This window comes from Centroberyx affinis, unplaced genomic scaffold (genome assembly GCF_046629955.1).
Source record: "Centroberyx affinis isolate AG114_WGS23_722 - 3 ecotype Tasmania unplaced genomic scaffold, CSIRO-AGI_Caff_v1 ptg003460l_1, whole genome shotgun sequence".
Taxonomy (NCBI): domain Eukaryota; kingdom Metazoa; phylum Chordata; class Actinopteri; order Beryciformes; family Berycidae; genus Centroberyx; species Centroberyx affinis.
The window spans coordinates 195,784-215,247 of NW_027281424.1; the positions used below are offsets into that span (position 1 = coordinate 195,784).

Here is a 19,464-nt window from a genome sequence, read left to right on the forward strand (position 1 = left end):
TTGTCATTCCTTAAGAGTTTATTGAACATGATGGGACAGGGGGATGGGCCGATACAACATGTTACCTACATTTCACAGCCACTCTTGACTTGACTACAAAATTACGAAACAATATTCAGACTGGTTCCATGTTGTCTCCAAGATACAATAAAGGCCACTCAGAAAGTGTAGAGCCAAAAAGAATGACTGAGGTAAAATGAATAAGCTTTTGTGCCATAGCAAGGACATTATATTCTCCTCACAATTCATATGAACAGGAAACCGTTTTAAACAAAACACAGTGTGCTACGTGACATTTCAAAAGATTATTTACCATTAAAAGAGTGAGATGGGAAACAAAAGACGGGGAAAAACATTTTGGTTTAGTGGCAATTAAGGCAAGTATTCACTGATTTGTCCTTCAATGTGTACAACACACCCACTTATCAGAGACATTCAGTGTGAGACATTGTACAGAAATTGAAGATAAATACAGCACTGTGGTAAATGGACATGGATCATTCATTTAATAAATCAAATGCCACTGAATGTATTGCTCATGGATAAACACCACTGATGAAGACCAAACATGCATCACAGGATCATAGTATCCCCATGTTTGCTTCTATACGGGTTCCCTGTTAGTTTTAGGAGTAATTTTAAGACTTTGTTGATTCATTTTAAGGCTTGGATTGGCCTGGACCTTAGATATATGTCAGACCTTTTAACCCCTTAAGAACTGAACTGCAGCTTGATGTCGCCGCGACTGGACCTTTGCCTTGCAGGTTCCTAGGCTTTCCAACGCCCTGCCTGAGGATCTCACTTTTTAAACCATTTCTTAAAACATTTACACACAGGATTTTGTTTCATATATTTGTTTTTACTCATTTTATTATGGTTGTAGTAGCCTGTTTTATTCTTATGTAACCGTAATTTAATTCATGTCTGACCTTTTTGTTGTTTATCTTACTGGCATTTTGTAAAGCACTTTGTTGCACAGTCTTCAAAAGTGCTACATAAATAAAGTTTATAAAATCAAAAGCAGTGGTAAAACAGGCGTAGGACAGGATGATTTATCTGTCTTTGGCATCTGTCTGCACCGTCAACAGTCATTGTTTTCTTATTATACCAAGTCATCCGTATTTCTTCATTACGATTATGCAAATGTATACACTACATTTCATCTTTGGATGATATTTATGCAAATCACTTGAATCAAAATCATGACTACCAAATGATAAGAGTATTCAACAGGTAAGCAAAAACATACATAAAGCTTTCAAGACAGGATAAAAAAGGGTAATGATCCTTCCAGTTTGCCCTTATATAATACAGTCCACTGATTGTCATCAGTTCTGCACCCTGATTTAACCCAATTTGTTCACTGAGTCATGCAATCAACTGCCCTTTACATCAGCGTTTGCAACAAGTAGGTACCTACTAAGATTATGTTTGTGAAAATCAGTCCCACTCTAGACAGGATGATCTGCAAGTACATATTCTGTATTACATAAATGAACTCTGATGATCAAAAGACTTTGCAAGAATGTCACCTAACATAGAGGAAGGGACAGTGAGCGTCCAAGTGAAGAATGCAGCTGAGCAGGGCAAGGTGTGTGTGTGTGTGTGTGTGTGTGTGTGTGTGTGTGTGTGTGTGTGTACACACCTAAAGGGGGTGAGAGAAAGAAGAGAGAAAAAGAGGAAGAATGTGCATGTGTGTGTTTTGCTACACCAGGCTCCCCGGCCAGGACACCACAGTCAGTGTGACTTTATTCTTCTGCAGCTTGAGCATGGGGATGAGAGATGAGTTGTTCATTCCCACTGTGGTGGCTCCGTTCACCGCCACGATCTCATCACCACACCTGCAGGGAACCACAGGCCGTCAGTAAACATGGAGTATGGTGAGTAAGAGTGATGAGAGGGTATAGGCGCTAGTGACATCACATTATGGACGTCACGCTGTGGTTAACTTACTTGAGGCGTCCATCAAAGTGAGCGGGTGTACCAGGCACGATGGTTTTGATGAAGAAGGGCTGCTGGCCGTGGCTCTCCTCGTAGCCCCCGACGATACTGAAGCCCCAGCTCTCATTGTTGGTCTTTAGCAGGATAATGTCACGACACCAGTGCATGTGACTGAAACGACAAGGGCAGAAACACAGCTGAGTCCATATCTTTCATATAAATATGCAAACTAGAGATGTCTACGCAGCAGTGATGAGGCTGAAGGCGGCTGTACCTAGGCAGGCCCAGCCAGCGGGTCCACAGCGGGGTCCACTTGAGGTTGTCTTCCCCTGGGATCTCTATAGAGTCCAGCTCGTCCATGTTGCCATCCTCGCAGTCCTCCTCAGAGTCCTCGGAGATCGTCTGGATGACACGCAGCACCACCTGGGCCTGAGCCGTCTGCGCCTTCAGCACAGACACGGCCTCGTTGTAGGTCAGCTGGGTCAGGTCCACACCGTTGATGCTCAGCAGAATGTCACCTAGGGCAACACAGACCCATGGGAGCAATTTTAGATCAGAGGATTTCCATGTTGAACAAGACACATACAGGTTTCTATCAGAGGAGGCTCAATTCACTGACAATTCAAGAAGTTATTCACTGGATAAGAACTAGGCCAAGAGCTAGAACGAGGACCAGGTTTCAAGTCCCTCTTTTGGGGAGCATCCGCCCTGCTTAAGTGTCCTTAGCAAAACACTAAAATCACTGAATGGAAGCAAGTCAAATGAAAATTTCCCTTCCCTAATCAATCAAGTATCACAGGATAATAATAATAATAATAATAATAATAATAGTAATAGAACATGAAATTGTTTGCCATAAACAGTTTCCTATTGTATCTGTATCAAATCTATAATGAAATTATACATAGTGAAGTCTCTATCATCATAATGTGAATTAAGTTTTTAAACTTTGAATGAACTGACCCAATTCCTGGTATCTATACACTAGAAACACTTACAATAAAAACCCTTTTTGTGCGTTTATATTTAGCTGGCCAGGCCATGTAACATTACAAAGATACTTTCCTGTTACAGTATGAAATCATAGATTGCCAGATGCTATTTTGTACCTGTTTTGATGGTGCCGTCTCGGTGCAGACAGCCTACAGGCTGGACACTTGTGATGTAGACCGGCAGGCGGCTGCGGCAGTCCCTCCCCCCGGCGATGGTGATGCCCAGGGAAAGCCGAGGCTCCTTCTTCAGGCTCACGGTCTTTTCCTGGCTAGAAAAACCACCTGGAGGATCCTAAATGTCAAAGAATGAGACAGATTCAGTACTTCAGAATGATAAACACATTAATCTAGATAGATGAATGTAATGATAGTTAATACCCTGTTACCCTGTTATAACACTCCATGTTGCCCAATTTCTCCAGATGGATCATAAAAGTTTCATCTTATCTTATTCATGTTTTCTATTATCCATTATCTTAGGCTCTCCAGGATCCTTTGACTTAATTGATTCCTCTTACAAAACCACTCGTAGAAACAAATGTGAAACATTTGAGATGCAGCTGAGAGGTAAAGGCAGAGGCAAAGTGTGAGGATCCACACTAAGCTCTCGTAGTGGAAAAGATGTGTGGAAAACGACAGCTTGACCCAGCTTCCTTGTTGCTCTGTGGAGTCTGTAAACCATCAGAGGGGACGCTCGGGGGAGGTGGGGGCTCTTCCTCCCCCAGCAGGGAGCCCATCCCCCCCAGCAAGACTAAAAGGCTCTACTCTGCAGGCGAAAGCTAACTGTCACCAGCTTTGATCCTCTGCCACCCAAAGAAACAACAAAAAAAACAAGACAGTGGCCCCGTAGCAGCAGAGTGAGCAGCACCCTAGGCCTTTTGATCAGGACAGAGGGAGGCCCCAGAGAAGGGCTTTTATCTCTGCTCACCGAAGCAGGCGTCTGCTCGCAAGGCTTTTCACCTCCAGCTGGGGTGTTGCTACTCTCTCCACTGATAGTGTATGGTATAGCTGAGTGTGACCGAGAAAGGCCCAACGATTACTGTTACACTATGTAAACATAAACACGCCGCGTTTGTAAGACCCTATATACCCGTAGCTATTAAAATCAAGCTAAAAACGCACATAACACATCAATGTAATTCAAGGACGACAATATAAACACAACCACTTTAGAATTAATTAGAATTAGAATAAGCTATAGAGTGCAACAAGAAAAAAAATGTTAGTTTGAGGCTTGATTTGAATAGTTCTATTATGCAACAGTTGTATAAACAAAGCTATTTATCAAGTAATGGTAATTTTGCAACAACAGATTATGATTATTATTATTATTATGTCTTTTATTCGTCTGCCAACAAAAACAGTTCCCTCAGGATTCCACTACCAAGACCGTATATCAGTACTCATTGAATGCCTCCTGTCCAATCGCATTACCTGACGGGAAATAACGGTTGTATAAACACACATAACACATCATTGTAATTCAAGGATGACAACATATACACAACCACTTATAATTAGAATTTCTAACACTGCAAAGAGAACAATGGTTAGTTTGAGGCTTGATTTGTGTGGTTCTGTTGCTTTTCCAGATTACCTTCATGTAGGTAGAGCGGCGCCTGAAGTACTGCGGCTCCGGGACTCTCCTGGTCGCTCTGCCTGGTCCCTCTCCACCGCTCCCTCCTTCCTCCTGAGTCTCCGCAGGCCTCATCACCACAAAGTTCACCCGCACCTCACTGGCCTGGATGCACACAGTTGCAGAAACGGCAATTCATTTCACATTAGATATATATCCTTCTTAGATAATCACTGATTGATCAATATTGTTTTGGGGTTAAGCAACAAAATGTAACTTCATTAATATGGCTGTGCTACTGAGCCATACCTGTATGATCTGGGCGGCGCTCTCGGGCGTCCCGTGCCTCAGGTCGTGTCCATTGATGGCCAGCACCTTGTCATTGTTCCTCAGTTTGCCGTCCTTGGCTGCCAGACCCCCAGACAGCAGGTCCAGGATAAAAACCCCACTCTCGTCGGATTTGCGGATGAGTTTGATGCCCAGCGGTTCGGTGCGCTGGCTCTTCACGAGCGTCACCTGGATGACGGTGCCGGGGTTGTGATTGGAGGTAGTATTGCCATGGAGATTGTGAGAGGGCTGGGAGGCAGTGGAATTGGTAGAAGAAAGAGGGTGATGCTCGGGCCGTGGATCCCTAGTTTTGAAGCCCTTCTCCTGCATAACGGTGAGCCGGAGCAGGGAACATGGCCGCCGCAGCACAGTGATGGCCCGGGAATGAGGGACAGAAGCCAGACTGACATCATTCACCTAGAAACACGACACCATGGAGAGAGAAAGAACAACACCGTCAATGATAAAGCAGCGCTCACCAACAATGCAGCTGAAAGTCAACATAAACATGTACATACATGTTGGCCAACACTATTGAGAGCTGTGGGAATGCCACATGTAATGAAGGAAAGTGAGATTAAATAATTATCTTCCCCTCCTCCTCTAAGATGTTTATGTTAACGTGTGCCAAAAAGTGTAAGTGTAACTGGATCTCATTAGAGCTTGTCCCTCTATCTCCGTTCCTGGCATCTCACATGTTGGGCACTTTCTTGAGCTTACATCACAGCAATTAAGAACATATCAAACTATATATGGAATTGAATGCTATGTGCAATATCTGATATTTGGCTCAAGATTCACTTGTTTTGAAGGTAGTGCAGGTTTGCCTCCTCCACTAAAAATAAAAGTCTCTCAAATTGATGTCTGCTTTACAAATCTCATCTGAGAGAAGGCCTTCACAAAAATCAATGCATCGATTCAAGGGGAAGAGAGAGATTGAGTTGCAAGAAATTAGGAACGTAATCTTCACAAGTCTATAACATATCTCTTTACATCCACTGGCCTTCCACAAAAGCCAAAAAAATGGAGGCTAACGTTTCAGATCCTGAGGCAGCCAGTTGGCTGGGTGGTTTTCGCTTTCATTTTACGGGTTTGGGATTGGTTGGCTTAGAGGAAGAGCTGCATTTTAGAGGACATTCTGAGGCAGGGGTGCCAGAGCCGAGGGTGAAATAGTCCATAAGCTCACTTTACAGCGGCACAGGACAGCCAGAGGGCAGAAATCCAAGAAGAAAGAGATTGTAGGAAGAGAGGAAACCACACCTTATTAAAATCCCCTCTAAAGTCACACTCTGTACCTCTGTTCTGCTCTATGGGAACCACAAGAGAGCCTTGTTTACATTTTGTTTCACAAATCTCCATGATTCACTATGAATAAAACACTGATATACTCAAAATGTATCCTATAACTAGGATACATTTTCAGAAACCTGATCACACCGTTTCATAATTAGCCCTCATTCTACAAAAACCCAAACTTTTTTTTAAAAGGGCTAAGGCCAGATTAAATTCCAGACAGCTTTGGGTTTGAACCTTGATCCTCTGGAAGAGAAAGGGGCTGAGTGAATCAGTGACAACAACCAGTAAATGTTGCTTATAGTGTTTCATGAGCCGTTCATGCCCGGTAGTGCTAGGCCACGCCTGTTGCCATGGAGCTAAAACTTGTTTATCTTGAATATCTGCTTCCCCAGTCCCTACTAGCAAGTGTGATGTTTACAGTACTGTGTAGGTCCAGAGAATGCAAAGGATGAGGGTGTTTATGGAAAAATATATTGGACTGAACCGTGTCAAACTATGCCCACAAAATACTTTCAACTTCCCATGCTGATTCATAGTCAAAACAGAGGAGGAGAGATGAATACTTCACAATACGGGTTACTTGATCCTCACACCCTCCTCACTTAGCACGATGAGTCTATCTCACCTCTAAGATATGGTCCCCCGGGGCCAGCCTGCCATCGCGAGCCGCCAGCGAGTCCCGGACAATCTCCTGGATGACTATGTTCCCCAGCGGCGTGTCTTTGCCCCCCACGATGCGCAGGCCCAGCTCCTCCTCCAGCTCCTCTCTGAACAGCTCCACCACATTGGCCTCGGCCACCAGACTGGACCGCAGAGGGGTCGTGTCTGGAGGGAAGCGGGACAGAGGGCCGTGTGGAAGACATATGGATGAATTTCCTAATTATAAAACAGTTCCAGTCCAGTCTCACTGGCTGAGTCACATTTGAAGCCGTTTGAAAATCATCAGCCATACCAGAACTAGAACTGTACTGCTTGGCAGACTACTAACATTTAGTAATTATTAAATAAAACATTTATCATGTCTAAAAATACCTCTTGGCTGTCCTAAAATCACTGTGAAGCAGACCTCTAATGTCTTACTTAATTATGTCACTAATCTATGACAGAAAAGGAAAGTTGTAAACAACATGACGAATCATCAGTACAAACACCCAATACATTATGCAATGCCACCCAATAATCTGTTTAAGTCAACATGCTGCCATCATTGTCATTGATGACAAAAAGATGATAATATCTTTTGGTCCATCAACAATCAATAAATACATGGTTTAGATGTGAATGAAGTGTGAGGATGAGTAATGTGTAATCTGGTAGTCTGTTTTTTCCTGTTTGTATTTCGCTTAGCCCTGCCTGATTTTAAGAGCAGACAGTGACGTATTGTTTCAGATAGTGACAATGATATGGATGATGCAAACGTCTTGGAGAATACTGATCACCCTGTTGCCTAGAAACTATGTTTCAACAGACTTTGGTCCATGGTACTGGCTTGCAAGTTGCTTGAAGGGTTTTTCTTACTCGTGAAAATGTGACAGTCTTCCAGTTAAAACATCTGTGAGTTAGTACACGTTCTAGGCTGATGATTCACCTGCGACTCCTGTCTCAGAATCTAAAACCTGAGGCCCGAAATCACGTCAGCAATTCTCGTCTGTGTTTTGACAACTTTCCCCACTGGAGGTGATGGGCACTTCAAGAAGGATTTTTGTTTTCTCCCGTCACCCCAGCAGGAAATCCATTTCCTTTCCACCAAGACACTTTAATAAACTAGGTTCACCTTCTTTGCCAAGACCAACACATATATTTGTATGACCATTCTCCTGCTTACAATGCAGTCACTCTCTAAGAAGTGATGGTTCTATGTAATTACGGCGCCAGCGTATCCCAAAAGGGGAAAGAAATAAAAATCACTGTACTTGGTGTGCCAAGATGAACACAATACCGAGTCTGCAGACTGACTCACTGAATCTGTTTTACTGGTGGGTGTTTAGATGATGAAATGACTCCTTACCATCCTCACTCTCCTCATAGGCGGGATTAATTAGCCCAGGCTCGGCCTGATCTCGGACAGGAATTCGAGACAGCGTTGGCATATGTTTAGCATCGCCAGACGACTCCCCATCACCCTTACGACCCTTTAACTCATTCCAGGACGGCCTCTTCCTCCTCTCCGCTTCCTCCTTGAGCTTTTTAAAAACAGGACATCTGAGGAAAGAAAGGCACACCGGCAAACAAGTGAAGAGAATGATATGGTTGATATGAAAGAACCAAAAAATCCATTACAAATGCAACAAATATGTCAAAGTGATTTGGTTCCTTTAGAAACAGCATAGGTGAATTCATTTCAATGTTTCTGTGATAAAATGACAGGGGAGGTTGTCAAACTTTTTCGAGGCTACCCAGGAGTGCAGGGGATAGACAGACAACAGAAATGAAGAGAGGGGGAGAGAATGGAGGTGAAGAGTCTCTGTGAGAAAGCGAATGTGAGAGGGTGAAAAGGAGAGAGGAAGAGAGAAAGAGTGAGACACTGGACTCACGCACAGAATTTAGAGGAGAAGCACTATGCAGATGAGCAGACAATTTTACTGCATTGCAGGGTGTCTGGGGCGAGACAGGTCGAGTCTGATTAAGTCAGTCATTCAGTGCTAGTACTGCTGTTTGTTCCTCATGCCTGAACTTTGCCTCCTCACTGTTTGCACTGGGAGGCTGCAGCAGGACCGTCTATCACAGCAAACCCTTTACCCACAACTGACTGCGTCATCACCGGCCACTAAGATGATAAGCACCACACTGGCCATGAGAAAAACAGTAAGACTAACGTGCGCCTTCTCCTTTGCTCATGAATGAAAATTACAGGACGCACACAAGTTTCTACGGCAATAGGCATCACTAAAGAGGACATGTGCATCAGCCCGCGACCAGAAAATGCGTGGCACAGCTCCAAAGAGGGAAAACAAATGCCTCAAGTGGACAGAAGAGAAACAAACAGCTCTGATGGTAGACATTTTACATTCCACAGCAGACGTCAGGATTCTTTTGTCATGACTTAACAACACTTCAGATCTCATGCTGACCTTCAGGCAGAGTTACACCAACACCACTTTTTCACTGCTGGCACTGAATTTGAGTACAAGACTTTAAGTATGACACTTGAGTACCAAACAAACCCATTATTTTACTGAACAAAACAGACTGTAGGACTGTTGGTTTGGGGTCACTGGGCAACAAGGTTAATTGTTTGCCATTATAGAGATTTAACATCCTTATATGCAAAAAACACAGAAATCAAACTGTTTTGCTTTTCCCATCCAAAATGATACACATGACTCTTAGTATCAGATATTACTGGAGAAATTAGCCAACACCAATACTGTATTTTAGCCCGGTAGCGAACTAATATCCACTATTGATACCATTATTACCAGCCTATCAGCATGACGATCCCTCTGTTCCTTTTTTCCCCCCGTTCCCCATCCAGCAGTGTCTTACCTGTTGTGCAGGTGAGGCTGCAGTTCGCAGCGCTGCATCTGCTGCTGGCACTCTGCATGGTGAGGACAGAGCACGCTCAGCTTGTCCAGCAGGTTCCTGACCAGCAGGCTGGAGGGACGGCACTGGTGCAGCTGCAGCCGCTGGCGGTCCACGGGGCAGAAGTCCTGCTCTTTCAAGAAGCTGCTCAGACAGTGAAAGCAGTAGGTGTGGCCGCAGGGAGTGTCCATAGGCCTGAGCAGGGGCTGCAGACAGATGTGGCACACCAGCTCATCGTCCACTTCATCCTGGTACTCGTACAGGTGGTTGTCCTGGCCCTCGTGCTGCTGCCCGCACTCCTTACATACCCGTGCCCAAGTCAGGCCCCCGGTGCCACTGTTGCCGGGAACCTTGGGCTCCGTCATGGCCGCTGGCAGAGGGACTTCAGGCCACACTTCTGCTGCACAGGAAGAGATCTGCGTCCGCTTCTACACCCCCTCTTATCTCCTCGAAAACTGTGTCTAGTTTACTTCCTAAAGTCTGTGTCCGCACATCCCAAACTGAATCCGTTCAAACGATGAAGGCGAAACAACGATCCGCTGTCCACCGCGTTATCTTCACGTCTTCATTTTGGTTTTCTGTTGAGAGAGAAACACAATAAGGTCTACTGCTGAAGTTGGACTTTTCCTACTCATACCGGCCAGCTCCACAGGAAATGACACAAATCCACAGAGCAGCAGCAATATGGCAGCAAGCCGCAGCTGTTTCCTCTCAGCAAGTTTCCTGAGGGACAAAAGGAATTCTCATCTCAGCTAAATGTCACTGTGCACTTCATTAAAAGGGCTAAACTCCATGAAAGGAGGCAAGAAAAGAGAAAAAGGACTAAAGTCAAACCCCTGCTAATGGGAAGGAACAAAGGCATGGCACTACACGAGAATAAGAACTTTGAATGAACTGGGCAGAAATGCAATCCCCATCGCTAATGACCCCCTTGCGCCCAATCAGCAGCGGTCTGCATCCCTCTGTGCAGCGCCTAATCTCCTCTAATTCCTTCTCATAAGGAGAGCGCTGATTATGAATGCATTCTTGGAGAAACTTTTGGACTCCACATATGAGCAAATAAATAATACAAAAGTCCAACTGACATCTCATAAATTCTGTCTAATATCGAGCTCTTAAACTCAAGTCAGATCTCACAAACTTTAGCATTAAGGATAAAAATGCATCCATTAGAAAAACAGTGGGGGAAAAAACAAGGGTTTCCAAGAGGCCCGCAGCAAATAAAATGAAAGCATTCCCTGAGGTATTGATTCTGCCTGAGGAAGAGCGCTAAGCTTGAAACGCGTTGCTTATCTTACATGTAGTATAAAAGCCTATCACTGTGTTCTATGGTTGCTCTTTATGCGCCTTATTGTTTTTTGCGCCTACTAAGCAGTTAATAAATGTTCACCCTTTGCATTGAAATGGCTTCCAACCTTTTCATTTTCGATAAAAATACACAAAATAGGCACTACATAAAGAAGCACAATTCTGCCATAGATAGAGCAGTAATGATTACTTCCCTTTACACAGTCACAATATGAATTCCCCTTTGGACACAAGAAAAAAAAAACAGCACCTTAATTAGCCTACTACCTTGAATTAACTGGTCCTTGTGACCCCAGTCCAGAGTTCAGGTATAAAGCACCCATTCTCTCTTTCCGTCATTAGCTTTGTGCTACTCACCCAAGATGATATCTGTGTTGTCAAGCGCCCAGCAGCCACTGCACGCAAACACGAGACTCTAACCTAGCAGCTGTGCTGGCTGCCTGAAGCCTGAATGAAACCAGAGCCCTGCCTCTCCAGCACACCATCAGAGCAGTGTGTGTGTGTGTGTGTGTGTCTGAGTGAGAGAGGGAGAGCGAGAGAGAGAGAGAGAGAGAGGGAGAGAGAGACTGCTTATTTGTGTGCATGAGTGTGCATGTGTATGTGCTCCCACTGCACCGATGTGAGGAATGCAGAGGGGGAATTGGTGTGACTAGGCAGAGGGGAGCTCAGCTGAGAGGAGAGGAGAAGCGTTCATTCTGCTTCTGTCAATTCCTGAGGTGTGTGTGTGTGTATGTGTGTGTGTGTGTGTGTGTGTGTGTGTGTGTGTGTGTGTGTGTGTGTGTGTGTGTGAGAGAGAGAGAAAGGGGGGGGGGGGGGGTTGCTCAAGCTGCTGATGTTGCACTACCACAGGTAAAAACACTCTCAGAGGCCGAATGCTGGACCGATTACACACATGCGTGCACACGTCCTTCTGCATGCACGCGCGCCGCCTGAGGTCAAGCAGGCCTTCTCTCTCACAGCCTTTCTTTCACTTTGCACAAGTGATACCTATTCCTGTAATGGATAGGGGTCATGGATCCTGTAACACAGTGAGGGACACACACTAGAAACCAGGCCCTGTGTTCTATTTATTTTGGGAATTCAGATAACCTTGTTGTTGGCACAGGAATGTGACCCGGCGCATAAATCCAACAATACAGTAGAATAAATACGCTATGCTGCCCAGTTGAAAAGGGCATGGCTTGTCCTCTTATCAAGAAAGCATATTCAGAGTTTCAATGATAAAACTACAGACAAGTAATCAAATTCCCTTTCTATTGCTTCTTGCCTATTATTTACTTTGTGATAAAGCAGTATCCACTGGTTGGGAGTCAAATAAGCACAGCTGGCCAGAGAGAAGACCCATGGGGTTTCATTTAGGATGCAGCACATGTCTTCATTACAGCAGTGGACAGCTAGGCAGGAAGACCTGCAGCGACCCTGGGGATGATGGATGGCCTCCTGCTTACTTTGTCTGAACACGGCTTGCTACGAAGCTGTGTGTCAATGTCCGCTGCCACCACACCAACACAGTGGTTTACGACGTTGTTGCTATGTTTCTCAAGGATGCGCACACACGGTTCGCGGGAGAGAATGGCTCTAACCCTGCAGCACTCTCGTCTTAATCAATATTACCTACTCGTCTTTCTTGGGATCTTCCAAATGAAATGAAGACCCATCTAACAGGTATAATATGATAATGCGAACAATGTGAACGTTGTCATTTTAGATTTTAGTGTCATCTACTGTTTCAAAATCCTGCTATATTAATATTAGGCAAAGCATGAAGTCGGTTTCTTGTATGTAAATGCTTGTAAAATACCTAAAAATCCCAACGTAACAAGGAACAAACCAGTTCCACAGATATGGATGAAGCCTAATCCCTACTGTACTGTAGAGTAAGAAAATTCTTTCACTGGAATCCAACACTTATAAGAAACATTTTAGTTCAGCACTAGATATAATTCCATAAAACTAGCACAATAAGACAGCTGTGCATTGGATAAGCTGCAATATATTTTACGACCTTGATGGAGGAACACCTTATCCAAATCAAATGCTTTGCCATCATGTGACTTTCTAAGCTTTCTAGGGAAATGTCTCTGGCCCTAAAGTGTCCTCTGGTCTCACAGAGGATTACCGGAGGTGGCATTCCCCCACAGCTGAGCCGAATCACTTGTTCAGATGGTTGATATGAGTGAGTCACATGTGCCGCCACGCCCGCGGCGAACACAGGTGAGGCCACAACAAGACAAAAAAATTCCATTGGCTATGAGACTGTGGCAGACAGGAGGTGTGTCATGTCTGCCTCTGCCTTAAGCCGGGGTCTGTCATTATTAACAATACAAATACATGAAAATACGCAAATACATGAATGCAAAGTCAGTCAGCTTACTACCCAGAAGGGAATGCCTCTTAATCATCAGTGTTTTGGGTACTGCGTTGCCAAGAGAGGAGCTGGAACACGACTCGGGTTACATTTTTATGGAAACATCATGTATTAGCTTGTGCAAGGAGTTACTTGAATACTTTTTCTGATGAGTACCCGGTTAAAATATATTAGATTTTTCATTACTTTTTTTTAGGGTAATCGGTTTAAAGCATTGTTTAGACATTCATGCAACAGCTATGGTGATAACATGCAAGTACTACTGCTTTAAATACAAAGTGTAGAAAGGGATGGGACGATATATCGAAATTCAATATATTGTGATAAAAAATGTGACGAGATGTTATCGTGGGGCAGAAAAATGATCGCAATATTAGCTCCATTTTATTCTGCTGTAGTAATCACAAATGAGACGCCTTGCCCAGCACAATTTCACAAGCTCTCCATCCAAATTATATTATTTGCACTTTGTAATGACATTTTTAAATTGTTGTTCACATTCTCAGCAAGCCAATACCATTGCTAGAAAGATTTGTGGCTCCGAAATAAACAGAATTGCGCAGTCAGACTTTGTTGTCACTAAACTTTTTGTATTACATCGTATCGTGGTTGCGTATCGAATCGTACCGTGAGATAAGCCTATCGTTTCATCCCGAAGAAGTAGTGTAAGAAGTTACTTTAAAAAGAAAAACTATGTTTTTAATGTAACAGCTTATACTTTTTTACACCATTAAAAGCATCATTCCCAACACTGTTTCCAGCCCTTGCCCAATCTGCCCACTCACACTCTTAACCAAACTCCCACAGTTCTCAGCCTGATTGCAGCTTCGCACATGGTACCAATGTCTCTCCTACAAAAACACATGGGAAACTAAGCATGTATTCACAGGGCATCTAAGCCTCCCACTGTACAGCAGCAGACCTCTGCCTGCGCATACCAATCTGGGCTCACACACCACCCATGGCACCAACTTTTCAGCCAAGGATCCTGTTAAGATGCCATTCTATTCAGCATGAAGAGCGAGAGGTATTAGTGATTCATTATAAGGCCCGCTCTCTAATTTCTCACAGTGTACGGCACTGAATTTCTCAATAACTCTGAGATGAATGGCTAATACAAAGCTGATGATTGATTTTCCGCAGAAATATATCTTGCTTTACCTCTTTTCATGGTCATGGATCATGACACCAAGTTCTCATGGGCAGATTGGTGTAATTAATGAAGAAGCTTGTCATTAGTATTGCCACTTCAAGATCAAATATGGGGGGGTTGCAGTCTGGATTTTCCAAAAATAACAAGATGATTGGTGATGCATTCAGTGAACTCCTTATAGTCTCGTTATAAAACCTGCATTTTAATCCCTTTTCACTAGAATTAAACGTTTTACAGTTTTAAAAAAAAAACACACACATTCACACTGGTGTTTGGCCACAGTAAAGAGTCCTCACAATAGCAACTTGGATGTAACTGTTGTCACTAGAACCATAAATAATTCAATGTCTCCATTGTCAGCCTATGACAATCGGTTTGGTCCCTATCGCTACACCCATGTGACAGATCCAAATGATAGAAGAGGTAATAAAAGTTAGGTTATATCATGGGGAACAATCATTTAACCAATACTCACAGCTTACACAGCCCGGGCTCTCAGTCCCACCTATAGGAGGATTTGGCTTCAGCTTCGGCACATATAACCTGCTGAGAAAACGCAGCACCTTGAGCGGGAAAACTCACTTAGGAGTCAATTTTAACACAACTGCGCACACAGTTTCATTATAACACGCGGGCTCGGTACAATATACAAAGTCCGAAACCAGCCGCGTTTGATGTTTGCTCAGATAAACTAACAGAATCCGCGCGAGCCGAGACCGAAACTCGTCTTACCTGTGAAGGTTTTTCTCCCCGGAAGTAGCGAACCTAAAAGACAAAGAGATCTTTGTAAACTCAATGAATAACGAATTTAAAACACTCCGACGACTGGCGAGCGTCTACAATGCCCCGACTTTTTCCATTTTACCGCATTGCTGCTGTTGAATTATCATAACACGCTGCCCCAGGTGTATTTCATCCTACGGGCGAGGGCTGGGCGACTTTCCCAGTTTCGAGCAACAAACAAGCCAAAGTCTGACGTTCGCCACAGGAAGTCCGTGCAGGTGTTGTTGCACAGGGGCTTTTCTGTTATAGGCCACAGCACGTAGGCTATCCGCTAACTCAATGTTATTTTCATTCATTTAGTCCTATATCATACATTTTTGGTTTCTAGTACACCTAAAATAACCCCTATTATCCTAATCCTGAATACAACATATTTCATCAATCCAAATGTATGTCACTATTATAAAACAACCAATCATTACCCTAAATTGACTAGTAAATTGTACAATTAGCCCAGTAAATAACCTCTACGCGCATATTTTGTGTGTTTAGGCTACCTTAAGAGTCATTTTGATTCATTTCTGAAAAGGCAAAACAAGGCTTAAACTCACTGTAGGCGTAATTCTTTTTTATTTTTATTTTAGCTAATAGGTTCAGTCTAGTAACCTAAATAAAAAACACAAATTATTCAAATATGAGTTAATAAAATGGGGACGCTAACAGCCTGGTTGGGTTTATATTTCTTATGAAAGTTGTTGGAATCTAGTTTTTAGTGTTATTTACAAGTAAACACTGATGAAGACATTTGAATTGATTCATCGTATCACTCTTTGCTAAACGCTACATTGCCCACAAACTCCAGATTTGTCCAGTCATGTCAGTGTCTCTGTATCCGAATGCATGTAGCTACTTATCAAATTGATTTTAGACATGTGACTGATGCTGAATAAAATAATAAGACTGGTTTGGGGACTCTCAGTTGAAAGGGTTTTGACACATGAGCAGAGCCAGGCGCCATACCCCCTGCAGGATGGAAGGGAAGTCTCTGTGCCATAAACCCTCTGTGTGAAAGCCTGTTTCCCCCAGGATTTATAGTTCTGGTAGGAAACCTAAATACAGAGTGACATTTGCTGATACATGCTCACAGAATGAGGGGAGGCTAAGTATATCCCCCTTCAGTTTTACCTGAATTGTAAGGCTAATTAGGAAGTGTCATAATGTGTGTTGAAAAGTGAATACCACCCTCAGCCCTAAAACCATCTTCTTTATGTAGCTGCTGCAGCCTAAATAAAAAGAAGAACTTATTTAAAGCAAACAATCCCCAAAATAAAAATGTATGTTTAGAATAGGATTACTTTGAATGCTGTTTGCTTGAAAATATTCAATTTTCATGTAACTTACATTATTCTGCCACTGCTTAACCTACTATGTACTGCAACATTACATCAGAAAGTTTTATATCAACCTAAAAAAAAGTTTGATAAACTCTATTTTGTCATGCACACATTTAAGTACTGTCATATCAGTTGCAGTGCTTGTATTTCATAGTAACACTTTCAACCATCAGAGTTAGACATATCATGTTGTAAACATTGTTTGCAACAGCTGACAGCATGACTGTATGTGATAAATGTGGGATGATAACAGTCTGGGGGGGTTGAGGACTCCCTGCTATGGCGATCAGTATTGATGAGGAAGAGTGACACCATGTGGTTAAATGAAGTATCACAACTCACTCTCATCTCTCTTATCTCTCAGATTCAGAGATCTTTCATGGTTGTTTTTCTTGTGTCACCATGAAGACAGGCTGATGCACAGCTGTCATGTACTAGTTGAACATAAGATTGAAGTGTTACGAGCTATCATTTATCATAACCCCTAAGTAAAGTGTAAGAAATAGGCCTATATGCATATTTGAGGTTAATACAATTTTGTAGAGAGGTCAGGTCTCTTTATTTTAACGGAACGGTAAAGCAAGTTGAATTTCACAGTAGTGAATTTGGTCTGACTTCTGACGGGAAATGGTGGAAGTGAGGTGAAAAGAAAGAGACAAGATAAACACTGAACTAACAATGCAGTACATCCTGACGCTCTCTCTCTCTCTCTCTCTCTCCCTCTCTCTCTCTCTCACACACACACACACACAGAATAGATCCACAGCCCTCTATTTGAGCTAAGGCACCTACAAACAAGAAAGAGGCTGTTTGTCTTTCCTGGGATCAGTAAACATCCTCAACACAAACAAGTTCCTCTGGAGTGAGAGAGGAGAAACTCACACCATTAGGGCAGCTGCACTCTCACTCCACCGGGGCCTTTGATGTCCTTAAGAGAGGGCTGATAATGAAGGCCTCTTACATCTTAATTCTTTCAACTGGAGCGTGGATGTAACAGGTCAATGATACCTCACTCTCATTGTCTTCGCTTGATATGAAGTAAGGACAAATAAAACAGGATTCACATGCAAGAACTTTACACCAAATCTAATCCTAATTTAGAATTTTGGTGGAGAGAGTTGGTGCAATTTTGTCTGTAAAGAGAATAATGATATTTTCACAGCCTAACAGTTTGCACACAGTAAAGAAAACTTCTCAATGTTATAACACCAGAGCTTGGAGGCTCTGAATATTTTCTGAAAAATTTTAAGTACCTATTATGTATCGCTGGGGCTTGTTTCTGTTGCACACACACACACACACACACACACAGAAAAAGAGAGAGAGGCTTTAGACACAGGTGCAGTGAATATCTGCTCTATTGCTTAACTGTTGCTAAGGGGAAACCAAGGACACATTAACTCCGCAGCAGCTTGCTACCCCCGCTCCGGCCACTCCGGGCAAAAATCCCTCCATCTTCCCCTGGGCGAGACAACGAGGCATTTGGTTCAGGCCGCAGCTCGCACTGCAGCCCCGGGCCCTGTCTGGCCTCCACATGACGCTTCTAATTTAACAACTTGAGAGGCAAAACCCACCGGACCGCACTGTGACATTCAAGTTTCTAGTCGATTGGCTCATAATTTGGGGCTGATTCAATGGTTTTAACTGAGTCTGATAATATTGCCTTATTGTCCATATGGCTTACATTACCAAAGAAATGCTGCATCATACAACAGTTCTGTGCTTTTTTAAAATTATATTACTAGTCAGGATTTTGCCGGCCGCTTTTTCTTGCTCTATCAACAAATGAGGTATTCTTCATGCTTTCCAATATAAAATGATGACTAACATGTTTAGAGTCTTCCTTTGGTGTGAACTCCTAAAGACAACAAGAAAGAAACGTGTTTGTGTATGTGTGTGCGTGTGCGTGTGTGTGTGCGTGTGTGTGTGTGTGTGTGTGTGTGTGTGTGTGTGTGTGTGTGTGTGTGTCACTAGAGACTTTCCAGTGCCCTCTGTGTAATTGTTTGACTATATACTTAGTCCCAGATGATCTTCAAGGGCTCGCTTGTTTGTACCTGCCATGTCGCTCAGCTCGTCCACCCAGCATGACACCCTGTAGCCCAGTATCAGGCCCTCAGAGATCAAAAGACCTGGGTGATGCTTATCAGATAATATTCTTGTCCACCTTCCCTCCCCTTCGAGCCCAGCCTGCTCACACTGTGTTGACCTGAACCATGCGCACTGTCCCTTATGGCCCTTTGGCCTTTCCTCTTCTTATCACCACGAGGGGCAGGCGGTGATAAGGCAGGTCCAGCCTGAGGAGAGAGGGAGGGTGCTGCTCACTCTTCTGACCCTGCTCCGTTGCATAACTCAGACACTTAGGGCACTTAGGTTATCTCAGCTCTGTGTCTATGGTACTGTGTTTTACACGCTCGCTATCAGGACAAGCGAGATATCGCTCACTTTGACCATGCAGGTTAAATTTAGATTGAATTATAGTTACATTACGGATAGGTTTAAGAGATTTTTCTGCACATTAAAATGTCTGCGTTCATTTTCATTTTTTGATGCCAAAGGTGTCCATTAGGTTTCATCCCTGTGTGAATTTGAATCAGGATGATTGTCAGGACTGATCTTTCTCTCATCCTCTTAGTTCAAATAGGCTCAGCTCTGCTCTAAAAGCCACAGCTTCCCCACTGAAATGTGACAACAGTACATCTGTCTCAGTGTTGCGTCCATTTATGAGTGTGCAGACCGCGCAGACAGACAGGGAGGACCGGTGTCCAAAGTCACGACCCTGCCCTGACCTGGATGAAGGAAATGGTCACGCTGCTCGAGACAAAGCAGGGTTAGGAGAGTCTGAGGGGCTGGCCGCTCAGCCTCTA

General features: G+C 43.5%; 1 protein-coding gene across 4 annotated transcripts; it reads right to left on the reverse strand.

The window, feature by feature from the left end:
• lnx2b (ligand of numb-protein X 2b) lies at positions 1 to 15,422 on the reverse strand. Of its 4 annotated transcripts, none has more exons than XM_071539415.1 (11): positions 15,216 to 15,422; positions 14,959 to 15,026; positions 9,619 to 10,232; positions 8,141 to 8,334; positions 6,758 to 6,957; positions 4,819 to 5,253; positions 4,531 to 4,674; positions 3,051 to 3,225; positions 2,216 to 2,459; positions 1,954 to 2,112; positions 1 to 1,841 (listed from the first exon to the last, which is right to left on the reverse strand). In XM_071539415.1, the coding sequence occupies exons 3-11, from the start codon at positions 10,017 to 10,019 to the stop codon at positions 1,706 to 1,708; spliced, it is 2,088 nt and encodes a 695-aa protein (XP_071395516.1). In that variant the 5' UTR covers positions 10,020 to 10,232; positions 14,959 to 15,026; positions 15,216 to 15,422; the 3' UTR covers positions 1 to 1,705. The 4 variants fall into 4 exon arrangements, with proteins under 4 accessions (XP_071395516.1, XP_071395514.1, XP_071395515.1 ...); XM_071539413.1 differs by having other exon boundaries at positions 14,959 to 15,029; XM_071539414.1 differs by lacking the exon at positions 14,959 to 15,026.
• Between the last annotated feature and the right edge of the window lie 4,042 nt (positions 15,423 to 19,464).